This window comes from Trichosurus vulpecula, chromosome 4, assembly GCF_011100635.1.
Source record: "Trichosurus vulpecula isolate mTriVul1 chromosome 4, mTriVul1.pri, whole genome shotgun sequence".
Classification (NCBI taxonomy): Eukaryota; Metazoa; Chordata; class Mammalia; order Diprotodontia; family Phalangeridae; genus Trichosurus; species Trichosurus vulpecula.
This window is the reverse complement of record NC_050576.1, coordinates 425,439,862-425,461,130: the sequence shown is the minus strand read 5'-3', so window position 1 is coordinate 425,461,130 and position 21,269 is coordinate 425,439,862. Positions and strand designations below refer to the sequence as shown.

The following is a 21,269-nucleotide window of genomic DNA, read 5'->3' as shown; positions in this document are numbered from 1 at the left end:
TCATAACAACCTATGAAGTAGGTGCTATAATTAACTCCATTTCACGGATTTAGAAACTGATTCTGAAAAGATTAAGTGACTTGCCCAGGATCACATAGTTAATAAGTATCTAAGGTATGATTTAAATTTTGAATCTAGGTTTTCCTGACTTAAGTCCAGCATTCTATCCTTTATGTTACATATTAAAAGTAAAAGGACTCATATTAAATATTTAGAGTAGTTTTTTGTAGTGGCAAAGAAACAGAAATTACGATGGTCATCAATTGGAGAATGGCTGGACAAATTATGTATATGAATGTAACACTACTATGCCACAAGAAATGAGGAAAGGGAATGTTTCAGAGAAACCTGGAAGGACTTACACTGTAACAATAAACATCTTTTAAAGACTCAAGGACTTCAGATCAATTTAATGATCAACCACAATTACAGTGGAACAATGATGAAAAATGCTACCCACCTCCTAACAAAAAAGCAGAGAATTCAAGTTGCAGATTGAGATATACATCTATGGACACTAGTAATACAGGAATTTCTTTGGCTTTACAATGAATACCGATTACAGAAGTTTAGTTTCTTTTCCCTGTCCTTCCATGAGGGCAAGGATGGAGAGAAGTTAAATGTTTAAATGAACAAAAAAAATTTCATTTTAAAAATAAAAAGAACAAAGTGCTTTCATGAGAAAGGCCTAGGGGCATTGGAAATCCACAAAATGGACACTCAAAGTGACCAGTGGAGCCAGTAATTAGTCTGGGCTATCCTAAGCCCAGAAGCTCAGAGACACATAGCATTCTGTCCTCAGATGTCACAGGAAATTCTGAAGACCCAGCAGGGACTAAAAACTACCAGTATTCAGCAAAGATACCATCCTGAGAGCAAAGGTCAGCTCCAATACCCAGATGACTCAGGCTGAGATCAAGCAGAGCCTATCAGCCCATACAAATGCAAAGCCATACAGGGACAGAGAAGAGCCTGGCCTTGATGCAATGCCCCAATACATGGCAAAGGAACAAGGAAATAAAGAGACAACCATATGAGCAAAAGTCAAGAAATTCACAGAGCAAAATAGTTTCACTGGAAAAGATTTAGTGTTATGGTGTAGAGGAAAATAAAAAGTTGGACAGGTACCATCAGGCAAGGTCATAAAGAGTCTCAGTTTCAGATTGATGGTTGAATGCTATATTATAGGCAACTGAAAACCAGAGGGGTTTTTTTTTCACAGAAAAGTATCACAATGAAACTGAAAGATTAGCTGGTAAGAGGGGAAATTTCATGCCTGTGATAGGAAAATGAACTTGGTTTTATCTCCACATTTCACCTTCAGCCTCTGGTGTTCAATGGGTAGTCAAAAAGAGACTTTTCCTCCTTCTGTAGTGTAAGAGATTTATAAAAGATATCCCTCATCTCTGCCTTTATGGTACCCTACCAATCTTCAAGGTCCAACTCAAATGCCACCACTTCCCCAAAACCTTCAATGAATTTTCCCCTCCATAAACTAGAAATTACCCTTCAAGTGAGTGTGGAAATTTTCTTAGGTATTTCCTATGTTCTAAGTGGTATTCTACAAATTTTTTTAATTTTTATTCATTTTTAATTTATGGAAAAAACAACCATTCCCAAAACCTAGTACAAAAAAAATGACTGCAAATCTATTATGTACAGCTTGCTATTCCTTTAAAGTATATAAAAGTTATAATGTAAATTTTTTTCCTCCCCTTCCCTTGCCTCCCTATACATGGTTACTATTAGACACAAATATAATTCTATACATATTTCTATTTGTCAGTTCTTCCTCTGCAGATAGTTTCTTCCTTCATATGTCCTTTGTAGTTAATTTGGGTATTTATAATAATTAAAATGACTTATTCGATCAAAGTTTTTTTTAAAACAATATTTCTGTTACTGTAAATAATGTTCTCTTGGTTCTACATATTTACATCTTACTACCCCTAAAAGACTGTAAGTTACTTGAAGGCAGAAAAATCACCTAATACCTCTAATACTTAATATTTCTTTAATAAATAAATTTTCCTGACTTCTGAGTAAAAAGGAAACGTCCCCACAGCAAAATTTACATTGGATTTTAATACCGAATCAATGTTTCCCTGAAACAAACTGGATTATATGGCAATTTTAGACGGAAATAGTAAATTTCCAATATGTGTTATAGAATGTTAAATAAAATATATTTATTTGGGGCAGCTAGGTGGCACAGTCAGTAGAGCACCGGCCCTGGAGTCAGGAGGACCTGAGTTCAAATCCGGCCTCAGACACTTGACAAATGTACTAGCTGTGTGACCTTGGGCAAGTCACTTAACCCCAATTGCCCTGCCCCCCCAAAAGGCAAAAAAATATATATATATATTTATTGTTCATTGCAAATCACAACCATTAACTCACCTGTTTCTACAATTCCTTTTTGCTGTTTCTAAAAGTAATGTCAAAAAACTTATTTCAGGTTTTTGTTGAATTTTCTGTTTTGGATCTTGTGCTATTTGCTCAGAAGATTCTGATTGTTTCCTCTTTTCTCGTCTTTCTGACCCTTTAACATCTTTTTCTGCTTTCTTCACAGCAGACCAAACTGCTATATCTTCACAGTTTAAGCTATAGATTACAAAAAATAAAATGTATATATGTGTGCATGTGCAACTTGTGAAATAGGTGTCTATATGAATATTCAAAAGCAAAGATAAGAATTTTAGGTAATATCATCAATTTCATTTCAGAACTTCTCTGAACACTGAAATTGTTCTCTCTACAGCTACACTGTAATCCAATTACTAAAGGGTATACTAAATCTTTATTTTAAATTAGTTTTTTAAAAACATTTTCAAGCTTTTGCAAAACACATACAGACAAAACGCCACAGTTCTTTTCTTTTGTACCACAACTTTAAGTTCCAGTTTACTTTCATTCCAAGGACTCATTATTTCTTTCTACTGCACAACTTTAAGTGATGCAGTAATACAGAAGTATTATTTTCCTCAAAATCTCTTATTATTAAAGACAAAATGTGAAAATGAAAATGCTATTATTTGAGAAATGTAAAAAGGTTACCTCTTTTTAGTTTTAAGACGCAATCTGGGAAGCAAAGGTTGTTGGATGACTGAATTTCGAAACATGCAGCTCCGTCTATCTTGCGTAGTAGGAGGAGTAGCTTGCTGAGGTAATGGTGATATCTCCGTTTCCTTGGCCAAAAGACCAGGTGATCCAACTGTTAAGTAAAATTCTTCCAGAAGTTCATTAGGAATTTTATTAAATTCTTCAGCTCCACTTGAAGCATATATTAAATTTGGTATATTATTCAAACCAATTAAATCACCTTGTGGTAATTTTTGATGGACTTCAGGGGATGTGGCTAAGAAAAAATTATCAACTAAGAAAAAACTTTCACATTATTATAAAAATAACATAGAACTCAGTAACCCAGAAACATCTTGTTGAATCTTGAAAATTTTAAAAATGACTTTTAAAGGAAATCAATTTATTTGTATCAGATTTCCTAACCTATATAATAAAATAAAGCACACTTTTAGTTTGTTTTGTAAACTTTGAATTTATAGAATTCCCATCAATTATGTCCCTTAACAATTATTGTTGAATCCATATGAATGTCACGGGTTAGCAACTTTTCAGGGGTAGAATATTAGCATTTTATTTTCTTATTTACTTATGAAGAATGACTACCCCTAAGTTACCTCCCTATCCCCCTATCTTCTTTAAAACTTAATAAAATCAAAGTCTAGCTGAACCTACCTCAGCAAAGGGCTCCAAGGGGAATGATCTTTTAAACTTTTTGCTCTGGATACAAAAGGTTAGAAAGAAAGGGAAAAAAATCAAGGCAGACTCCCAAGGTTAACAGTCACCCAAGAGCAAAAACTGAACAAAAAACAGAGGGAATGGCAAGATGTAATAATAGGTTTCAACAGAGGATCTGGAAACTAAGGTAAATTTGACTTCTTCAAAATTTTGCCTAGAGCCAATTCTGAATTCAGTGCAGGGCTCCAAATAATACCTCCTACCCCTCTCCCCATCCATATAATTATTACCAACCTGAACTGTTATTTGTCCGATTTTGGAACATAATAGACTGCTGTGAAAAGGCTGAGGTATTAGCTTTCTTTTTCACTGAAGAAATCCTATCAGACTTTGAAGGTGATATCTGGCACTGAGTAGAAATAGAAAAAAAAATGAAGAAAATTTCAGTCAATTACAAAACAATATTTAAAACATAAACTAAAGGCCAATTCTGACCAAACCTATTTCCTGTTATGCATTCTTAAAAGAAGACTGCTGATTCTGTATCAGAAGTTCTTAATCTTTTTTGTGTTATGGACCCATTTCAGTCTGGTTAATCTATGACATCTTCTCAGAATGTTTTTAAATCCACAAAATAAAATACATAAGATTATAAAGAAAACTAATTATGTTGAAATGGTCACTAATTTTTTTTTTCTTAAAGTTCATGGTCTCCAGGATAAGAACCAAGATTTTACTTTAAACATTAATTTATCCTGAGAATTAGTTTAATATACATATACTAAAATTAAAATACGTTAAAAGTACTATATTAACAGTGATGAAAAAGAAGGAACAGGTGAAGTAATACAATTATTACATATATTAAAAGTGGTTTATATGGTAATCAACTAGAAAGTTCTATATATCTGATTCATCTATATATAACATTGGGATGGCATCAGTATGACATACGTTCCACCAAAACAGACTGATTACTATCCACAACTTCTCATTCTTTGATTTCTACAGAGGGTCTACCCAAAAAATCAGGAAGTCTTTAATTTTATTGTTTTTATTCTGCACTTAATACCAAAAGGAAAAAAAAGCAGTTTAACTCTGCTTATAATAGAACAGGGGGAAAAAATGATCATTTATACGTCTCCAAATCTCCAAAGTACAGCTTATTTCTAATATTTTTTCAATTAGCATTTATTTTCTAATCCTATCACAAACCCCAACCACCCCCCCAAAAAAAACAAAGAAGGAAAAGAAAAACAAAACCTTTGTAACTAGTATGCATCATCAAAACAAATTTCTGTAACTGGCCACATCCAAAAATTTATTTCTCATTCTGCATCATCACCACTCTGTTAGGAAGTGGGTATCATGCTTCATCACTGGTCTTCTGGAAATATAGTTGGTCACTGAACTGGTAAGAACTATTAAGTTTTTCAAAGTTGTTTATCTTTACAATATTGCTATTCTATAAATTATGCTCCTTCTTCTGTATACTTTACTTTCCATCAGTTTATGTAAGTCTTCCTAGGTTAATCTGATGTCATGTCTTAAGGCATAATAGTATTCCATTACATTCATATATTATAATTTGTTCAGCCATTCCACTTAGTTTGCAGTTCTTCGACACTACAAAAAGAGCTGCTATAAATGTTTCTGTATATATGGGGTTCCTTTCCTTTTTTTTTCCTTTGGAGTATGTCTATATCAAAGGGTATACAAAGTTTAGTGACATTTGGGGCATAGTTTCGAACTGCCTCCCAGAATCTCTGGAACAATTCATAGCTCCACCAATACTGCCTTAAATGTGCATTTCTACATAATAACAATAAAATCTAATAGGCAACAGTAGAAAGGGAAATCATTCAAACTACAAAACGCATAAGATACTCAAGAAAATCTACCAAAGTATAGAAAAGTTTTGTAGGTTCAATTACAAAGAGCTGCTTAAAGAAATACAACAACCTAAAGAAATAAAATTATTTTTTCTTATTAAATAATTCAGTGCTCATGGCGGATACCTATTAAGTGAAGAATGGCAAAACAATTGTGGTACATGAATGGAATGCGATATAACCATGCCATAAGAAACTGTAGCAGATGAGAAAACATATACATACAAAACAACATAACTATAACAATGTAAATGCAAAGAATCACCAAAATTTTTTTTTAAAATATGGTAAAATTACAACGAAAAAGCATATCCCCAAAGAAGATATGTGAGAAGGCACCTCCCCAACTCTTGTGGAGAGGTAGGATGGTCTACAATCATGGAACATTTGCAAATAATGTTGATGTTTTTTTTTTTTTGATAATTGATGCCACATCAATTTTTTTTTCCTTTGTTTTTAACTTTTTTCAAATTCTTATTTATATGGGATAGCTTTCTAGGACACAGTATGAAAAAAACTAGGGAAAATTAAGGCAGTGTAAAAAATAGATATCAATAACATTTTAAAATGGAAACTAACTCTGATTATTTATTAAGCTGATTTGAAGTAGCACAGTCACAAGATGAGCAAATTGGTTGACCTGAGAGCAATCACCTTCCTATATCACCAATGTCTCACCTTCTCTACTCCTCTAGAAGGGATATTTGCTCTCCTGTGTCTCATATAATTTCCAGGTATATAACGTACAACTGAAACACGTAGAATCTGTTTGCTCCTACACCCTTATAAAACATACAAAATTTTATCATGAAGTCAGTGGAAAAACCAGACCAATTTTGCAAAAATAAGCCTTATGATTTTGCTGGAACATAAATTTCATTCCTTAAAATTAATACTGACCACTACCTTTTTTTTAACTTACCTCTTTGTTTGGTGATGAATAAGAATCATTTCTTAATTTGCAAGGAGTCAAACAAAGAGTTGGACTTCCAGGATTTGGGCTAAAGCCAGTATCAGAACCTAAAAAAGAGCCTAAAATTTAGAATTTAAAACACCATAAATATGATTAAAATGCAAAGGCTGTTTTGATACACCATGTAATTTTAACACCAAAAAAATAGCCATCTCTGTATGAGCCTTTAGGTGTAAAGTAAATCCAAGTACTTAAATACTTTTGAAGGTTGTGCATAAAACTAAACTATATTAATCCAATGTGAATGTATCTGCACATATGTAAAAAGCATTAAAAGAATGGACATAAAGTTTTTTGATAGTTGCGAGACATATTGTCATGATTTGTAGTACCTTTCCAAAGCAAAAATACAGACTAATTTATGTTGCAATGCTTTTCCTTGGGGTTAGCTATGTTGAAAGGATTGGGATGAGAATGGTAGCAGAGGAGATGACTAGCAGTAGAAGGGAGATCTCTTCTTCTGTAAGCTTTAGAAACAGAACTTCTGGGGGTAAATTATCTCACGTAAAAGTGGCAAGAAAAAGCAGTTCTATATTGGAAGGGAAGAGGGGAGAGGTGAAAGGGATTGAATGAATCTTGCTCTCATCAGAGCCAAGATGGTAGCAGGAAAACAGAGACTCCCTTAAGCTCTCCCCCAAATCCCTCCAAACAACTGCAAAAAATGGCTCTGAACAAATTCTACAGAACCCATGAAATAATAGAGGGAAGCAGGTCCCCAGCCCAAGCCTGGATGGTGGCTGGTAAGTGTCTATCACACCATGCTGGGAGGGAAGCGCAGCCCAGTGTGGGCCACATCAGGACAGACCAGCACTAAGGAAATCGGGTGGAACAAGCCTTAGGGCTCTGAATCACTGAGATGTGGCAGCTACCAGACTTCTCAACCCACAAACGACAAAGACAACTTAGCAGGTCAGTGGGAAAACTGCGGGATCAGGCTGAGAGGAGTGCACAGATCAGCCCCAGCCTCAGGGGTGGTGGAGGTGGTGCAGTGCAGCATGGCAGCTGTGGCTACAGCAGCCAGAAGCTCCTGTGGCTGCTTCCAGAGCTCCAGCTGCTGTTGCTTCCGCCCCCAGGCCCACCTGGTGGGAGGAATCAAGCAGATCAGAGCAGGAGTGCAGGCAGCACTTTGCTGACACAGAGGCAGGGTTCTCTTTCCTTGCCTGCTCGGATCTGAGTGGCGGTACTGGTCGGCGGTTCTTGGGGGAGGAGGAGCACTGGGGTGGCAGAGCTTGCCACGTAGTAGTTCTGAAAACAGCAAAGCAACACGCCTCAAGCTTGGGACAAAGCACTCGTCATTCTGAAGGCAGTCATTCCCTGACAAAAACCTCAAGTGTCAAGTAGCTGGCTGGGAACATAAGCAAGCAGCAAAAACGAACTCAGACTGTTGCATCTTTTTTTGGTGACAAAGAAGATCAAAACATACAGCCAGAAGAAGTCAACAAAGTCAAACAGCCCACATCAAAAGCCTCCAAGAAAAATATGAATTGGTCTCAGGCCATGGAAGAGCTCAAAAAGGATTTGGAAAGGCAAGTAAGAGAAGTAAAGGAAAAATTGGGAAGAGAAATGAGGGTGATGCATGAAAAACAAGTCAATGACTTGCTAAAGGAGACCCACAAAAATACTGAAGAAAATAACACCTTAAAGAATAGACTAACCCAAATGGCAAAAGAGCTCCAAAAAGCCAATGAGGAGAAGAATGCCTTGAAAGGCAGAATTAGCCAAATGGAAAAGGAGATTCAAAAGACCACTGAAGAAAATGCCACCTTAAAAATTAGAATGGAGCAAGTGGAAACTAGTGACTTCATGAGAAATCAAGATATTCTAAAACAGAACCAAAAGAATAAGAAAATGGAAGACAATGTGAAATATCTCATTGGAAAAACCACTGACCTGGAGAATAGATCCAGGAGAGATAACTTAAAAATTATTGGACTACCTGAAAGCCATGATCAAAAAAAGAGCCTAGATATCATCTTTCAAGAAATTATCAAGGAAAACTGCCCTGATATTCTAGAACTAGCGGGTAAAATAGAAATTGAACGAATCCACCAATCACCTCTTGAAGAAGATCCCCAAAAGAAAACTCTTAAGAATATTGTCCCCAAATTCCAGAGTTCCCAGGTCAAGGAGAAAATATTGCGAGCAGCCAGAAAGAAACGATTTGAGTATTGTGGAAACATAACCAGGATAACACAAGATCTAGCAGCTTCTACATTAAGGGATCGAAGGGCTTGAAATATGATATTCCAGAGGTCAAAGGAGCTAGGATTAAAACCAAGAATCACCTACCCAGCAAAACTAAGTATAACGCTCCAAGGCAAAATATGGATCTTCAATAAAATAGAGGACTTTCAAGCATTCTTGAAAAAGAAAAGACCAGACCTGAATAGAAAATGTGACTTTCAAATACAAGAATCAAGAGAAGCATGAAAAGGTAAACAGGAAAGAGAAATCCTAAGGGACTTACTAAAGTTGAACTGTTTTGGTTACATTCCTACATGGAAAGATGATATTTCTAACTCATCAAACCTTTCTAAGTATTAGGGTAGTTGAAGGGAATATGCAAATATATATAGACAAAGGGGACAGGATGAGTTGAATGTGAAGGGATGATACTTAAAAATAAATAAATAAAATTAAGGGGTGAAAAATATATTGGGAGGAGAAAGGGAGAGACAGAATAGGGTAAATTATCTCACATAAAAGTGGCAAGAAAAAGCAGTTCTATATTGGAAGGGAAGAGGGGACAGGTGAAAGGGATTGAACGAATCTTGCTCTCATCATACTTGACTTAAGGAGGGAATAACATAAAAACTCAACTGGGTATCTTACCCTACAGGAAAGTAGGGGGGAAGGGGATAAGAAAGAGGGGATGATAGAAGGGAGGAGGTAATCAAAAGCAAACACCTTTGAAAAGGTCCAAGGTCAAGGGGATAAAATTGAATAAAGGAGGACAGGATAGGATGGAGGGAAATATAGTTCAGTCTTTCACAACATGACTGTTATGGAAATGTTTTGCATAATGATACATATGTGGCCTATGTTTAATTGCTTGCCTTCTCAAGGAGGGTGGGTGGGAAGGGAAGAAGGGAGAAAATTTGGAAATCAAAGTTCTAAAAACAAATGCTAAAAAAAAAATTTTCTTTTACATGCAACTGCGAAATAACATATACAAGCAATAGGGTATAGAAATCTATCTTGCCCTACAAGAAAATAAGGGGAAAGTAGATGGGGTGGGGAGGGAGAGTGGGGTGACACAAGGAAGGGCAGAGTAGGAAAAGGGGCAATCAGAATATATACTATCTTGGGGTGGAGGGAGGGTAGAAATGGGGAGAAAATCTGTAACTCAAAATCTTGTGGAAGTCAATGATGAAAACTAAAAATATTAAATAAAGAAAAAAAAAGAAATAGAACTTCTGCTGTTTTTTCCCCTATAGCTTTCTTGTATCATCTCAACTCTCAACCTTCAAATGCAGTAAAATACTTAGATTAAGAAGTTGGAAGGGAAATACAAGTACAAAAATCATTCCCATTCACTGGGTACCATGTAAAAAGTACAACTGCCAAAATGAATGGTACATTTCAGATCATACTTTTAAAATCAAAGAAAGATATTTTTACAAATATTGTTCATTTAAACATTTTTAATATTAAAATAAGCTAAATCTTCATTTGTTCCAGCCATCTCTACATAAAAATTAGAAATACAGGCTTACTTTTTTCTTCAAAACAGTCTTGTAGGTTTTCCAGTATGTTCTGACCTTGCCATAGATCAGTATCAGGAACCCTAAAGTGAAAAAAAGAGGAGAGTGCTTAAGACACTTAAATTGTCATTTACAGCCTAGATTCCACTGCTCTACTTTAAAATTCTTAAATAAATTCAACTAGGAAGATACTGGCATCCTTACTTTACAAACACTTGAAAAAAGTGCTTCAAGAGTTAAAGTTCAGTATCTGAAGTACTAAATCTGAAATAAATATATTATTTGAGTAAAGGACCATATGAATTCATATATAATTAAATGAAAATATTGCTACTATTTACTAAACTTTCACTTAAAATAACTTAAAAAGTCCTAAAATCACCAGACTTATAACTGGAAGGGTCTTTAGAAATTGTCTATTCTAATCTGCTCAGTTTACAAATCATAAAATGAAGATTCTGAGAGTTTATATGCTTTTATCCAAGGTCACACAGGTAGTACTGTAACTGATTTGGAATTCAAATTTGAGTGCACTGACTCCAAATCCAGGGCTCCTGCCAATGGATTCTACTAGAACAGGGCTATCCAACCTTAGGTTTTTATTGAAACAATAGACAACATATTTTGATTTGCCATTTTAGTATGCGTTCTTGGTTTCTGTTTACTAATGCATTTATGTAAATTTTTATGCTTGTAGGCAGGCCGCATTTTGGACAGCCCTGTACTAGAATATAAATTCCTTGATGAAGGAACAGTTTCATCTTGCATTTCTGACAGGAAATAACTGTTTAATAGTATCAGAGTGCTAAAAGAGGCTTCAAAGGTCATCTAGTCCAATCCTTTATATTACAAATAAGGAAAACCTCTAAGGCCCAAGAAAGTTGTGGCTGGGTCAAGGTTACATAGGCAGTACTGAACCCATGTCCACTAACTAGAGTCAATACTTGTTCTACTGAACAAATAAATATTTACCGAGTAGAAGAATACTTAAGAGGATATTACCTTCTATTGTGAATAACTGAGACTTGACTATACTGTAAGTTAAGAACATTTCCCCAGTCATCAACTAAAATATTAAAATTTCAAACAAATCTTAAGCTTAAAAACTCTTACAATATATTCCTTCCTTCAGTAAAACAAATGAGTTTATTCATTAAAGTTTGACACAAAAATCAAGTTTATAAAAGTATTTGTAAAACATCACCTAGAAGTATAGCAAAATCTTGTTCTGTAGCTAATTTTCAGGCGATCTTAGAAACAGAAAAGAAAAAAGACATTATTTACCTAGATTTAATATTTGAATTATGTTTCAAAAAAATACAGCTAAATTGTAAATACCGTATTTCCCCATGTATAAGATGCTCCCATGTATAAGACAAAACTTACTTTTGGGGCCCGAAATTTAAAAAAAAAATGTATTACATAAAGTTATTGAACTCAAGTTTTATTCATCTGCTCATAGCTTTCAGGCATCTTTTGGGCAAGTCTGGTGTGTGTCCGCCTGCTTAGTCCATTCCATTTCATGAATCTGAAGCACCAATTGTGTCCCTCCTTTGAAATCAGTAACTTCCTTTTCATCAGCAATTCTTCTTGCCTCATGCTGAACCACCTTGGTGGACACAGGAATTTCAATTGCCCTTTGCTCTTCAATCTATATCTTCAATTCCCTCTCTAAATCAGGCCATTTTGCTGACTTGCCTTTCATGGCCTTCTTCTGCCATGGCATTTTCAGTAGTGTTTCTTCTTACCATAGCCAGTCTCAGATTGTTTTCTCAGTTAGAGGAGGGCCAAACTTACACTCAGCAGCACGATTTCCATTCACTTTTGCAAACTGCATCACTTTTAACTTGAATTCAGCACTGTATGAAAATCTTTTCTGAGCCATTTCTGGGCAGAACGTGGCAAAACATAACCTAATATACTGGTAATAAATGAGAAACAATAAGCACAAAGACAACAAGCACAAAAAAGTGGGAAATGCAAGTAAAAAAATCTATAATCACTGTATAAGATGCACCCAGTTTTTAGACCCCAAATTTTTCGAAAAGGGGTATACATGGGGAAATACGTTAATTATTTAACTTGACCACATATGACTTCTCCTTATTGGTATCCTCTAAACCTTCCTCACCTCCAAACATCCCTATTTTTGTTGAAGGTCTTCCTAGTCATGTTCCCAGTCATCGTAGTGGAGCAGAGGCTCTTAATCCACAGTTTGTGAACTTTTTAAAAATTTTGATAATTATTTCAATATAACTAGTTTCTTTTTATGCATTTAAAAACATTATTCTCAGAAGATTTTAGCCTCATAAGACTGGCAAAGGGGACCATGATACTAAAAAATGCTAAGAATTCCTATCCTAAAGACTCTTCCTTCCACTTCCATACTCAAAGTAGTTATAATTCGCCAAGTTTACTTCCAACACATCTCAAACACCAGCAGTTCCCTTCTTTTTCCACTCATTATAGCCACTTTCAGAGTAGTTTGGACAAAGGTGGCAATACCTTTCCTCAGAGATACTGTAATGGGTCTTCCAAATTGGTCTCCCTTCCTGCAGTCTCTCCTCTCCAAATAGCTGACAAAATAATCTTCCTGAGGCAGAGACCTATGTCTTTTCTCTGTTCAAAAACTATCAGCAATTCCAACCTGAAGGTGTGGTCCTATTTCACAATAAATCTCTTTATATACTCTAAACTAGGCTACTAGATTTTCCAATACAAAAAAAAAATGTCCCTCTTCAAGCACTCCTCTCCCTCTTAACTAGTCAAGGTCTTGGTTAATCACTAATTATTCAAAAGAGGATGATTTCAATATCAAAGGATTAAGACTGTCCCTAGAATCTGAGACCCAGAAGATGAAGCTCTAGAATATTTAAAGTAACAATGACTCTCTTTATGACTCTACTCTGAAAGTTAAGTTTGTGTGGGACAGGATTTTTAGATAATAGGAGAGACATCCTTAGGAGAAACAAAGTAAATTAATTTCACAAACCTTGCAAGATTTGGGCACACCTCCATAATGGAGGAGGCAAGGTAAAAGGTGTGTGGGACGAGTCAAGACCTCTCATAAAAAGGAACAAATTAGATAAATAGAAATAAGTAGGATAGTGAGTCCCATTTCTCTACTTAGATATTTTCCTTTCTGTAAAGCCATTTCACTACTTAGATGTTTTCCCCTCCATGAACTAAACTAGTGACCATAAGGCCCCCGAGGTTAAGAACAGGACACAGGATGCTCACATCCTGTGTATTTACCTAATGGCGAGAGGCCTGAAAGAAAGAAGGGTTGAGGTGAATAAGTCAGCAACCATAAAATCCTCTGAAAGTAAGGATAGGACACAGGATGCTCACCCCCTGTGTACTGACCCCAGGATAAGGGACCCTCAGCTTAGCAGAAACATGAATGAAAAGCTGGAAAGCCAGGTGCAATGTAGACGTGCAAGACCAGTTAGGTATAAGAATGATGGGAGGCAAGGTGTAAGGGTACTGGGGATATGCGTGGTAGCCACAGATGTGGAAATGAGGTAACTAACAACTAATTACTGCCTGTTACCGATAACCGAACTGTTTGTTCAATCGTCATTGTCATTGTCATCAAGACAGATTTACTACCTTGAGGTTGATAGTAGAATGAAATAAGAATGGTGGGAAGTTCATGTTTGCCACCTGCTTGTCAAAAATAACCACACTGTTTGTTCCTTGCCATTGTCCCTGATTGTACCCTCAAAGCTTACGTCTGCAAGCTGAGAGGAAGGAGGTTGGGAGGGGGAATTGCGGTGAGGGACCTATATAAACACCCCAATTTTCTGTGTCCAGTGCGCTCTGACACTGAGAGGACTCCCAGTCCTTTTGGTATCCGGGTTGCCCTTTCCCGCGGGATCGTAATAAATTTTCCTTTCTACTTTCACCTTGAGATGCCTCTGTTTTTAATTCTTGGATTCGTAAAATCCATCCCACACAAAGGGAACCTGCCTTAATTTATACTCTTAATGAAAAAGATTCCCACCCACCTCTATCCCTTCTCAGCACTGGCAGGAAGGTGGGCTTACAGTCTAGGCGGCAAAACTACTCAGAAGACCAAGGTTGATCCGGTCCATTCATGTTTTTCCCTATCAGAACTCAACTGCCTGGGTGGTGTCTGAAAGTCTAGAAGAAGAAATGGGGTGGGAGGGGAGGAGACACCTTCCTGGAGCAGAGAACAAATAGCTCACAGGAAGTTCATTATCTTCTAACATCTGAGAGAGAGGGGGAAGGGCATGCCCACAGTTCCAGGCCCGGACCTTCCAAAATCACAAAGCCAAATCCCAAAACCTCTCCTACTCCGTTAGACATACCCTGTGAAGTCTTCACAATTATCCATCCCATTCAAGTTGAAAAATAAAATAAGCAAAATGCTACTATGCTATTATATTATTCTGTCAGAAAAATTACGCCTAATTGGTTTCCAATAGTGTTTCCTAAAACTGACATAATATCAGGCATGTGTGGTGTAGAGCTGGGCTTGGGGTTAGAAAACCTGAGTTCACAGAATCTGAGAATGAGAAGAGAATTTAGCTGTCACTTAATGTAACCAATATCTGAAAAGAATCCTCTACTAAAACATAATTGACAAGTGGTTTTCCAGACTCTCCTTCAAAAGATTTCCAATGAAAGGGAACCCACCACCTCCTGAGGCAGATCATTCCATTTTTGGATAGCTTCAACTGTTAAAAAGTGTTTATAAAAAGTCTAAATTTGCCCCTTTGCTTCTGGTCCTGCCCTCTTTAACCAAACAAAATAAGTCTAACACATGTACTGGAAGAGAGCTATTATACTGTTTGAATAGTTTTCTTTTATCCAGGTTAAACATTCCAAGTTCTTTCAACTGATGTTCATATGACTTGGACTCTAGATTTATTTTATCAGAGTCGTTACTAAACGTGGCACCCAAATCCGAACACAAGTTTACATTTTATTGGGTGAGTATAGCAGGAACACAGATATCAGGAAGTTCTTGCTATGAGAATATTCATTAACTGCCCCATCCCACCCCCCCTCATGCAAGTCACAGTTTTTAAAAAGTTGTCTGGAGTACTGAGAGGTTAAATGACCTGGTCTGTCAGAGGAGTTAACTTGAACACAGGTCTTCCTGACACTGAGGCCACCTGTCTAGCCACTGCTGCCTAAAAATAATGTTGCAAGGTTTTCTAAGAAAGCAAAAGCCTCAAAACACAAAGATATTCACTAAAGAACTTACCATTTAAAAAATTAAGCTCTCTTCAAACATTCATCTCCCTCTTAAGAGGGAGTTACCCTAGCATTCACATAGTCAATGTCAGTCAATCACTGATTGTCCAAAAGGTTTTCAAAAGACAATGATTTCAATAGGAAAAGATTAAGAGAGGCTCTAGAATCTAAGGCCCAGATGATGAAGCTCTGGAATATTTATGTAACAATTTTTATGACTCTAGCATGAAAGTGGTGGAAAAATTAAAATAAGAAAGTTAAGTAAAATCCTACTATGCTACTGGCCCTAGGGAATGATTGTTTGTAATCTGCTTTCCCCACCCCCCACTCTTCCCAGAGCGATTTATGCATATAATCTCTGTCTTCACTTCAGCAAGGTAGAATTCTGATCAGGAGAATTCTGGATTTGTAAATCTTTTCCTCATAATGAAACTATTTAATTAAATAGCAACCTGATTGCTGGCACTTTGTCTCTGGCCTGCTGTTTTATTATTCTCAGATTGGAGACTGGTTCAGTAAAAATCCTGTTAACAAGAGTATAATGAATTTTTTTCCTAGGAAGTTTAGTGGTGAAAGAGAGAAGAGATACAGGATTGTATGGGACAGAATTTTTAAATAATAGGAGAGACATCTTTAAGAGAAACAAAGTAAATTTTATTCTACAAACCTTGCAAGATTTGGGCACACCTCCATAAGGGAGGAGGTGAGGTAAAAGGGAACCTGCCTATTTAATTTATAGTCTTAATGAAAAAGATTCCCACCCACCTCTATCCCTTCTCACCATTGGCTGGGGGGGGGGGGGGGGGAGGGGAGAGCGGATTACAGCCTAGGCGAGAAAACTACACAGAGGACCAAGATTGATCTGGTTCGTTCAGGTTTTTCCCTATCAGAACTCAACTGCCAGGGTGGCGTCTGAAAGTCTAGGAAAAGAAATGGGATGGGGGAAGGAGAGACCCTTCCCAGAGCAGAGAACAAATAGTTCACAGGAAGTTCATTATCTTCTAACATCTGAGAGAGAGAGGGGGAAGGGCATGCCTTCCCAAAATTACAAGGCCAAATCCCAAAACCTCTCCATTAGACATACCCTGTGAAGTCTTCACAATTATCCGCCCCATGCAGGATTAAGAGCTTGAGGGGATGACTTTTTGTTTTGTTTTTAACAGGTGGGAGATCTGGATATATTTGTAGGCAGCAAGGAAGTTACTCAGTAGACAGGGAGAAAACAGTGAGGAGACTAAGGTTAAGACTTATGACTAAGAAAATGAGAAAAGATGAGATCATAGAACACAAACAGAAGGTTAAGACCTTGTAAAAGAAGAGGGCCAAATGGATCTTTATCCATATCCCACCCCATAACTGCGGATATACTACAAGGCTCTTTCCTAAGCCCTCCTCTCTTCTCTCTCTAAACTCTCTTGGTGACTTCATCAGTTCACATGAGTTCAATTATCATCTGCATGAAGATAATGGCAAGATTTATAAACCCAGTCTTGGTTTTTAATCCCACATCATCGACAGTCTATTGGACTTTTATTAGAAATATGAGAAGACACCTCCTTCCAGTCTTTCGCAGAGAAGAGGATGCACAGGTCTGGGATATTGCATATAATGTCAAATGCTTTCTATATATAGCATGGTTCTTAAATTGCCTATTTTCTGTTCTTTGCTTGTGTTTCTTGATGCGTCAAGTTTATTATTTAAAAAGAAAAAAACTTTTAAAGACAGTATTGCATTGTGGGAGTATTATTTTTTTTTTTACTGTTTCCCTAATCCCTTCTAGGGGAGCGTTTTGTACATATTAGATGTATAATAAATGTGTGCTAAATTGAAAAAAAAAAGAACAGAAGATAAAAGAAAATGGATGTCTTCATATTGGCTTCTCAAACTCAGCATGTCCTTGTAACTATCCTTCCCCAAAAATCCACCCCTCTTCCAAACTTCCCCTTTTTATTAAGGGCACCTTCTGGCCCAGAGGAGGCATAATGGAATGAGGACTGGTCTTGGAGACAGAAATATTTGAGTTCAAATCCTGCTTCAGATACTTACTAGCTGTGACTGTTATACCAGAAGCGAGTGAGACACACGACAAGAGTTTAAGTTTTAAATGGAGAAGTTTATTGGCCGGCCACCGTTCGGGGAAATAGTCTCCCAAATCAAAACGGCCACGATGCCAGTGAAGAAGCAGTATTTATACAAAAATCTAAGTACAGATGTTAGTTATCTCTTGAAACTCACATGTTATTTTTAGCAGGCTCAATAAGCCTTTGTTAACTTTACAGAAAGAAAGGAACCCCCTAAATAGATTGTAAATACAATATATCAGATAGCTGACTTAAGCGTTGACTGAATTACAACCCAGTATCTCTTCGTCCAATCTGCCATACATCCCACGGGAGCATGAGATAAGAGCTAGGAGCAATCACATAAGAAAAGGAATATCCGGGGCTGAGGCTTTCATCCTTCAAGGCCATAGGCAGACCAGGACAAATAGTCCAGCTGGGTTTTGTTGAGACAAGAGATAAAGTTGTAATTCAGTCAACTTAGTTAGGTAAAGGAAGATCGTTAGGCTTTCCTGGTAACTAGCTTACATTCCATGGGAATATCTCAGGGGCCGTGGGAACTCGCCAAAGGCAGGAACTCAGCCTGTTTTTTTATAGCACTCTGGAGTTTGCGATTAGGGGCTGGGGGCAGGGTTTTTAGCAATAGCTGGCTACTCAGGTATCACATGACCTTGGGAAAATCACCACCCTTCTGCCTAAATTTTCTCATCTGTAAAATGGGGATAATAAGAGCATCTCAAAGGGCTTTAATGAAGATCCAATTAGGTAAAATAGGTAAAAACACTTTGCAAATCCTTCATGTTATCTCATTTGGTCCTCCCACTTAGTCCCCAAGTTTGAAAGTTCAAAACCAAGCTAGAAACCTCACTTTCCCACTTCTCCCTGGTCAATCAGTTGCCAAATCCTATTGACTCTACCTCCATAATATCTCAAATTCATCCCCTCCTCTTCGTTCACAGACATCAGGCCCTCATCATCTCTTGCCTAGACTTCTGTAAAGAGCCTAACTGGTCTCCCTGCTTCAAGTTGTCCTGCTCCACACAATGCAAAAGTGGTATTCCTAAAGTACAGATCAGATTACGTTATTTTCTTGTTCATGAAGCCCCAGTGGTTCTCTACCATTACTAGGACTGATGCCTACTTAAAGCCCTTTACAACCTGGCTCTAATATATTATTGTAGTCTTATTATATATTTCTCTCCACACACTCTATGGTACAGCTACACAGGCCTTCTCCATGTTACTAACACATGATATTCCATCTCCAGCCTCTATGTCTTTGCAGACCCTGTTCACCATTCCTGGAATGCACTTTCTTCCTCAATCTGCCTCTTAGAATCCCTAGCTTCCTTTAATGTTCAGCCCAAATGCCACTATCTCCTACAAGAAGGCCTAATAACCTTACCTAATAACTCCCCTCCTCCAACTCTCTATTTTGTATTTACTTATTTGTCTATTTCTGTACATGTTGTTTCTCCCAATAGAAGGTAAGGACTTTCTATCTTTAGAGTCCCAGAATCAAAAACAGTGCTTGGCACATACACAGGAGGCACTTAAATAAATATTTGTTGACTGACTGACCTGGAAACAGGTCAGCTGCAAAGAGGATCTGGATAGGTTGAAAAAGGAGGATGGAGTTGCTGAACTTGCTGAAGACAGCAGAAGAAGCAGGTGAAAAAGCAGAAGAGGTGAGTATCAGTGAGAAGCAAAGAGTATGCCTCAATATTGATGGGGGCAGAGATATAGCCAAGGATTCAGGAAGGTTTCCATTATCGCAAGAAGGTGAAAGGAGTGTAAGAAGAATAAAGTTAAAAGGCAATATGGTGTCTAGAAGAAAGTGTGGACTTGGAGTTAGGAAGATCTGAGCTTCTTCCCATTTAGTAAAGTCACTCTCCTGTGCCTCAGTTGCCTTCTCTATAAAATGAGGAGGTTCTATTGCATGACATCTAAAGTCTCTTCCAGATCTGAATCTAAGATCTCCTAATCTTTAAGATGAAAAGTTGGTTAATAAGGCAGATATGGAAGGCAGAACAAGATAGGCTCTTGAGCAATCAAGGTTTAAGTGAAAAAGCAGAGAATGGTAGCAGGTGAAAAGTCTTTTTAACTAGAAAGCTAACAGCATAGTGTATCACAGAAATCAGGAGAAGTTGTCAAGTCAATATAAATATGGCATTTATTTCCCCCAGGTTACATAACGAGAAAGATAAAAAACAGTCCCAGTCCCGTAGGAGTTCACGGAATCGGTTAATTATCTCCAATTCATCCTCATAGAGCTCGGGTGTACCAATGGTTTGCCCCACTCCCTCCCCGAGGAATGTAAACTCCTACCACTTAACACAGTGCCGGCACATAAATAATAAATGCTTGCAAAATTGTAGACAAGTCCGGACCCCCCCCAAAAATTAACAATTTTATCCGGAATAATCAAATAACATGGCGGGCAAAATCCCAAATAAACTCCAAATCACAATGTATGCGCTCAGTCCCCTTCCAACGTCTTAGTATACTCAGTGCTTTAGCACAGTGCCTGGACCGCCCGTAGTAGGGTTTCACAAACGTGTAAATGCTGTCAGAGAGTTGACTAGCCTTAAGGGAGGAAGGTGAAGTCATTCCACTTCCACCCTCAAGGATCCGGGGAATGGCCGAAGGCAGCTTCAGGTAAGGTATCACTCAAGCACCAGGCCAGAAGCCAGGGAAGTTTGGTAACCCACCCGCCGCCAAGTCGGGTCTGCACCGACCCGCACCCCAAGGGCTGGACTGGGCTGCGGGGTGCCGCCCGGCGCCCACGCCCCGAGGATGTTTCCTCCGAGCTGTCAGGTTACCTGAGCCCCAGCTCCGCTCGCGGTCACCCCGTCCCCGCATCCCGGCGGGCCCACCCACACCTCACTCTGCTTCCCTCGCCCCCCTCTCCGGGCCCCGAGCCCGCTAGCTCTCCCTCTTCCTACGTCAAGGATTCCGGCCTCTGCAGCCCAGGGCTCTCACGCTGAGGGTAGAGAAGAGGAAACTGAGGCTGAGGGCAGGTCCTCGCGGCTTAGCCGGCCTCCCTCCCCGCCCTCTCCCCACCTAGACCAAAGCCACCGCGGCCAAGAGCCGTTGGTTTAAACGACCACAACCACCCACTTACCAGGTCAGAGGAAGCCGTGTCCAAAACAGCTCTCCGGCCTCATCGGCCCAAGTCCGTGGTGGGGAAGGGGGCCACGCGCGTGAAGGGAATTGTGCTGGCCGGCCCAAGCCGGGTCGCTGGGCGAGGGAAGACGTCTTGGGATGTTCTCGGTGGACTGAGGAGTCGAAGGGCAGGCACGCCGCGGACACTCGTGTGTGTGTCTGTCTCCAAGTACCCACGCACTCTCAGGGCCGTCCCCTCTACCCGCCAAGCTCGCGGCAAAGAGAAGGGGAGGGAGGAAATTTGAAAACTGGATGCACATGCGCAAAAGCGGACTCGAGCTCACTCTCCAGTGTCCCGGAAAAAGCTTACGGTAGAAACAGAAGACACCTCCTCCTTCCCGCCTCCTCCAGGAGGAAAGTGGGACGTCCAGCCCTCACCACACCCATCCCGCTCAGCCCGAGCTGGGATTGGAACAAGTGACAGCCTTCTCTCCTGGGATTGGCTGATTTGTTGCAGAGGGATCCGCCCCTCTCATCTGTGACCGTTGGG

General features: G+C 38.5%; 1 protein-coding gene across 1 annotated transcript in view; it reads right to left on the bottom strand.

Annotated features, from left to right (window-relative positions):
- The window catches only part of LOC118848678 (centromere protein C-like), a 71,063-nt gene extending 59,491 nt beyond the window's left edge, over window positions 1-11,572 (bottom strand). Inside the window, exons 1-6 of the mRNA XM_036757680.1 lie at window positions 11,533-11,572; window positions 10,341-10,411; window positions 6,574-6,671; window positions 4,054-4,168; window positions 3,058-3,214; window positions 2,401-2,604 (exon numbers count right to left, since the gene is read on the bottom strand). Of these exons, the coding sequence (XP_036613575.1) occupies window positions 2,401-2,604; window positions 3,058-3,214; window positions 4,054-4,084 (392 nt within the window). The 5' untranslated portion in view covers window positions 4,085-4,168; window positions 6,574-6,671; window positions 10,341-10,411; window positions 11,533-11,572. The remainder of the gene's footprint in view (window positions 1-2,400; window positions 2,605-3,057; window positions 3,215-4,053; window positions 4,169-6,573; window positions 6,672-10,340; window positions 10,412-11,532) is intronic.
- Window positions 11,573-21,269: the final 9,697 nt, after the last annotated feature.